Source organism: Ruditapes philippinarum, unplaced genomic scaffold (assembly GCF_026571515.1).
Source record: "Ruditapes philippinarum isolate M1 unplaced genomic scaffold, ASM2657151v2 ctg776_1_1_1_1, whole genome shotgun sequence".
Taxonomy (NCBI): domain Eukaryota; kingdom Metazoa; phylum Mollusca; class Bivalvia; order Venerida; family Veneridae; genus Ruditapes; species Ruditapes philippinarum.
Genome location: NW_026852821.1, coordinates 217,059 through 223,058, shown reverse-complemented (window position 1 = coordinate 223,058; position 6,000 = coordinate 217,059). Strand labels below are relative to the sequence as shown.

Here is a 6,000-nt window from a genome sequence, read left to right as displayed (position 1 = left end):
TTGATAAAACTACGTTGAAAATTATAAGGTGAGCATGCTTGTGCGAAGTTAATAATTCAAATATAAGTTTCTCTTTTCTCCATTTAAAACGATATCTGGAAAAAAGATAATTATTAAAATTAGATATTTAGAATTACTTTTTAATTAGATATTTAGTGTTACTTTCAAACGCTATTTGCATGATTTAATGGGAATAACAGAAAAAACATTGTGATGCAAGTTTCTCAAAGCCATATTAGATCTGATGTCTTTTTTGTAATTTCTGTGAAATCACTTCTGATGGATAGAGGAAATAAAGAAATACATTCATTATCTTTTTTACCTAAATCTTTTCTAAAAAAAGAAGCGTTCAAATTGAAAAAATCAGAGAAAACTGTCGATCTTGTTCAACGTAAGACATCTACCGATCTTTTTAAATTTGCTATGAAGTCATAATTGAAATATATGCGTTTTAAATTTGTTACCTGTAAATGGAAAAAAAGACTGATATTATAATTTGCAGAATGTAAAATTCTTTAAGATTGAACTGAAACCGTGCAGATTCTTGTGTTGGAATAACAGGCTAGGTTGCTTTATAGGGATACCAATTTTTCATTTTATTGTACAATTAAGTATTACCAATTAACCATCAACGATCGTTCTCGGAAACAAGCACCAATAGGTTAGTGTAGAGATTCCAACTTCATTTTAAAGAATAAAGCTTAAACTAACTTTACAGCAAGCTGCTATAAATTAAAAGTTTTATTAATTTAACGCATATTACATGCACATGTAATCATGCTTACTCTTGATTTCCGTTAATCAAGTTATTTGGGGCAAAATAGCTAAAATAACCGCTTCATTTAAAAAAACTAAAGGTTTTTGCGTTTCTGAATTATATGTGTGCGAGCTGAGAATTTGCCAGACGGAATTGCGTCTTGTGTTAAAAGTCTACGAGGTGTTTCACCTTCTATCAACTAAGTCTAGCGATTCAAATAACTTTTTCTTTCTTTCTTACCTTTTTTCTTTCTTCTCATCAATCGTTAAATTATGTCAATAACCGGTTTCTTTCAAATACGCTTCTACTCCGGAAATCAATTTCCTTACGTTATCATGACCCAGGCAATTAGAAGTAAAGTAGATCGGTGTTACAAAAAAGATCAAGCAATATGTCAAAGTTTCACTTTCTCACTCTTTTATCTGCTCTGTTGCTGTAGATAACGAGACAAATAGTTGAAATCATCAATCACCTGGGATATAAATAGTTTATATAATTATTAAGAAAGAGAAATTTAATCAATCTCAATTATATCTTATGATGAGGTTTTAGAAAGTTGGATCTAAACGAGAGAAAAAACTTTATTTCGAGACAAGCAATGGAAGCTTTCAAGTTGTTTGAATCAAACGCTGAGTTGACAATATAACAAATTCAAGCAAGCAAAAGAAACAAAACAAAACTTGTATCATTTTAAATGAAAATTAATATTAATTAATATATTGAATAGGCAATTGCCATCTTAGTACTTTTTTTATATTAGGTCTACCTTTCTAAGAAACAAAGATAAATTTCATTTACCAGTGCATCAAATTAATATAAGAATTCAATTTTCATAGTGTAAATCTTGTTTTAGAGATTTCCCTTTGACAATATTAGCTTGTACCAAACATTAACGTCGTTCAGCTAAAACATTTATGTTGAATTCAGGCATTTGTAAAAACATGAAGAAATATTTATAAACATTATGATCTAGTCAGTATAAAAACTTAGATAATCAGCAAATGTTTTCGATGGACACTCATCATTGCTTATTTTCTGATGATAAGTAACTTATCCATATGATAATAGTGTTTGATGCAATAAAACTGTCAGGAACAATATGCATTTCTTCACCTGTAAGTTTTTTGGCATACTGTTAGATTGTTACTCAATTTTGATAATTAAGATAGTTGTATCGTTGGTTTGATTAAAAGTTTTTTTTTTTGAAATACCAGGAATAAGTTTTTGGATTCTACGTACTAAGCAAACTGCATATTATTAAATCCAGCATTTCTACAATAATTGACATCAACGGCATGCAATTATTGGCAAACAATAAAGCTGTGTTTTACATAAAAAACGACTGAATCCTATTAAAAGTGATACTCTTATAAGAACTGACTATGTTCTATTTGTCTGAGTTTGTTAGTCTCAATTGCACATTTAACAGGACTCATTGGTTTGAAATATGAGCCTTAATATCAACAAAGGAGAGCATCGTGAATTAAAGGAAATAGCGCGATATCATGGTACATTAGCATTTGAATGTCCACCAAAACAAATGGTGTCAAACAATGTCAAATGGTAATCAAACAGGATGAGATGGGCGGAGAGGGCCAATGCCAAGTTTTCATATATAACATTAAAACACGTATTACATGTAAATACGTAGAAACCTTTGTTTTATTAAGAGTGATATTACAGGCATAGTCATAAAGTTATCATTGAAACCTTACTTTATATGATTTTACTTAAACCGAATTATACGTTTTTATGTAGTTTTAAATCAATCTGATAATGTTTTGTAGTTATAGAAAAATAACACCGTTTAATGATGCAACAATTTTTCTTTTGTTTAAATCTTATTTATAAGTTTTGTATAAATAAGGTATAGGTATAAGGTGAAAGCTTTTCATGCATTTGTGTCAGTCTAAAAGATGCATTTGTGTCAGTCTAAAAGATGCATTTGTGTCAGTAATTTTAAGGGTCAGTTTTAAAAAAACATGGAACAAATATTAAAAATATGAATTGTATGTAATGTCAGTTATAAGGGACAATAGAGGAGTGTGATAAAAAATAATTACAAACAGTTGTTATTTTTGTTGTTGTTGTTGTTTTTTGTATTTTTTTTGCTGTTGTTTTTTGGGGTTTTTTTTATGAAAAAAGTCAGATGTTGAAATACAACAATATATAGAATATAATATATTAACATAAACAGAGCGTCATCGCGGACATGTGCATTAATTTTATACATGTGAGAAATATGGCAAAGGCCTAATCGACCTGTATATATAGTATGTATTTTAAACAATTCAAGAAATCATTGATAATTCTAATAGCATGCCAGTTTTGCCAGGATTAAATCGGGAAGCTATCTACATTTTGTCATTTTATATGTAAATATTAAAAGTGTACCACATATCTACTAATGTCTTGGTAAATGCTTAAGTTTACATATGAATATTCCATGATAGATACGAACAACATACTCGTAAATGAACAAACGAGTGTTACAATAAATGCAATAGTCCTAGGATAAAAGGCTAAACAGAACGCAACAAAATAAGAAAATCATCTAAGGTTTTATTCATTTATTAAAAGTGTCATAACTTTATTAATAAAATCATATGGGTAAATTGTAATTTTAACAATAAACAGGTATTCTGTTTCTAAATTATATCTTATATCTAAATTATATTCTTAATAGAAAACATGTATGCAGCAATGTAATCAAAACTCAAACAATACTATGACGTTTATTAAAATTATCAAGTTAGTGAGAAAATAAGATTTAATATTAAAACGTTATTAAAGTATTAAAAATTCAAAGTAAAGGTCAGTATGAACACAAAACGAAATGATTATTTTTGCAAGTTTAAGACTCCGAGATATTTCACGAGCGTATGATTGAAAACTACTTGTATGGCTGAATACTTGTCGATTTTGCATTGTATGAATACGAGCATACAGCACATGTCAGCTCCCATCCGTGTTTATATGGATTGCAAGGTAGAGAGCCACAAACCCCTTCAACAAAATAAAACAATTTGCCATCCAAGTTTTTATGACTTCCCATAATTGTTTCAGGATTTCCATCAACACACACAAATTCAGAGGATCACGGATGAATGTCGCGTTCGGCCATAAGATAGCCTTTATATTCTAGGATGTAATTGTCATGACAACGGTTTTCCCCGGCACCATAAGAACGTTAGTACGTGGTATTCGGCAAACTGCGCATGGAATATCATGGTCTTGAAGATACGCCCATTCCGGATATCTGTCTGTTTGATATTCTGCCCCATATATCCTACCTGAAAATTGAAATCCGCTGAGATACTTATCGTAGTCCGGATCTTTTGGCAGACATAATGGATTAACGGCAGTTCCGCTTTTAAGGTGATCTGACCCTGCAACGTATCCATCATAAACTAGAACAGCTTTACCAGGACACGTGGTGCGACCCCAGCGAATGTATGTTGTACCAGCAGATTGCTTGTTTGTTTCAATCGTGTCGCTCAGGTTTGCTATTGTTTTTACAGCATCTGAATTTGAGATATACGTAAAAAGTTATGATCAAATGTCACCGAATACAATAGAATAGAACTTGAAAATACATCGTTCCTTATTACGTTGTTAATATCATAGTACATGTATATTCATTGTAATATTAATTTTATCCAGATATCTTTTTTTTCTCAAATTTTCAAAACTTTAATTCATTTGTATTCTTAAAAGGCCCATTATGTCGGATATATGTTTTTTGTTTTTGTTTTTTTTAAAACTTTCAAAGCTTTAAATTCTTTTATATTCTCAAAAGGCCCATTATGTCGGATATATGGTGTTTTTTTTTGCTTGTTAGTTTGTTGTTTTTTTTTTCGTTTCTCAAAAGCTTTTTCTTGTTGGTGCCCTGTTTAAAATTTCCAAAGCTTTAAATTCATGTATAATATTAAAAAGGCCCATTATGTCGCATGATTTATTTTGTTTTTTAAAAGCATTTTAATGTAAGGTGTCCTGATGAAATTTTTCAAAAAGTTACTCATTCACCAATTACCTGAAACATCTTTTGCTTCTATTGCTACTTGACATTTAGTACAGTTGTAATGATTGAGTATTTTGTATGGACGTTAACATATTACTTTGTTTACATTATGCAATGTCATAACAAATGAGTTAATATTCAGCGCTACTTTCATCAGGTTATTAACTTTCTTCACGCTTTAAAGCCATTTATGGAAACATTATAGATTGTATGTTTCTAAAGGAGGAATAAATCGTCCCTGAGGCATAATATGCTTTGAAACTAAAACTAATATTGTCATGAAAAGCAACACATTTAAACTTCATCTCACAGTCTTTATTTGTGATTACTAAAATTATTGATTTTGTTTCTATTCTGCTACATAGTACAGATAATTTTAATGTCATTTTTCCTTCACATTTTAGCTAACTGATGATCTGAATCTTAAAAAAAATAATTAAAACAGTAATTTTAGAACATTCTTAAATTTCATTTTACTCACGCATAAATATTTGCTTGCATTTGAGTTTAGTTCAATTTTATAAAAACATAATTACCTTCAAGTTGTGCGGTTAAAATAGATACTTTGTTATCTAAATGTATTAATTTTGATAACAATGTGTATCCCCAATCAAAATTACTACTACTCGGTGCATTTTCCGACGACGTAAAGTAAATTGAAGACACTAACAAAAAAGCAAACAGAAGCATGCTTTCGTTTAAGACGAGTCCGAATGAGCTTGACACGGAACATGTAATGTTCCTTTAATAGTCATCTGTTATAAGGATAAACATTTAAAGGTAGTATGACGACTTATCAAATTGTTGATTTTTGAGCGAATTTTATATCTAGACACCTTCTATAGGTACAACTTGTGATATATTTCACATTTAAAAACGTATTAGCTGTTGCATTCATGTGGAGTGTTCAAGAGAAATACCAATGTGCATGTGGTCATAAATCAATCATTTTCAAGACAATGGCGCTTTTAAAGCAAACCATGAGACAAGTAAAGAACAAAATTAAGACAAAACTAAGGGAGTGAAAATGAATGACCCAACGATAACAATAAAAAAAACATGTGAACCAATAAATGTAATTTGATAAGCTTTGTGCATGGCAGAAAATGAAACATACATCAGTAGCAAAAGCACCGGCATAAGCTGTATTCAATCGCCATTACTTATTTTTTATAATTAATAAAATGCATTGATTGCATTTAAAATCGGGAAATTATAACAA

At 29.9% G+C, this 6,000-nt stretch overlaps 1 protein-coding gene across 1 annotated transcript; it reads right to left on the bottom strand.

Annotated features, from left to right (window-relative positions):
- Positions 1–3,513: 3,513 nt before the first annotated feature.
- LOC132725411 (uncharacterized) lies at positions 3,514–5,525 on the bottom strand. Its single transcript, XM_060710535.1, has 2 exons — positions 5,315–5,525; positions 3,514–4,281 (listed from the first exon to the last, which is right to left on the bottom strand). The coding sequence occupies exons 1-2, from the start codon at positions 5,466–5,468 to the stop codon at positions 3,899–3,901; spliced, it is 537 nt and encodes a 178-aa protein (XP_060566518.1). The 5' UTR covers positions 5,469–5,525; the 3' UTR covers positions 3,514–3,898.
- Between the last annotated feature and the right edge of the window lie 475 nt (positions 5,526–6,000).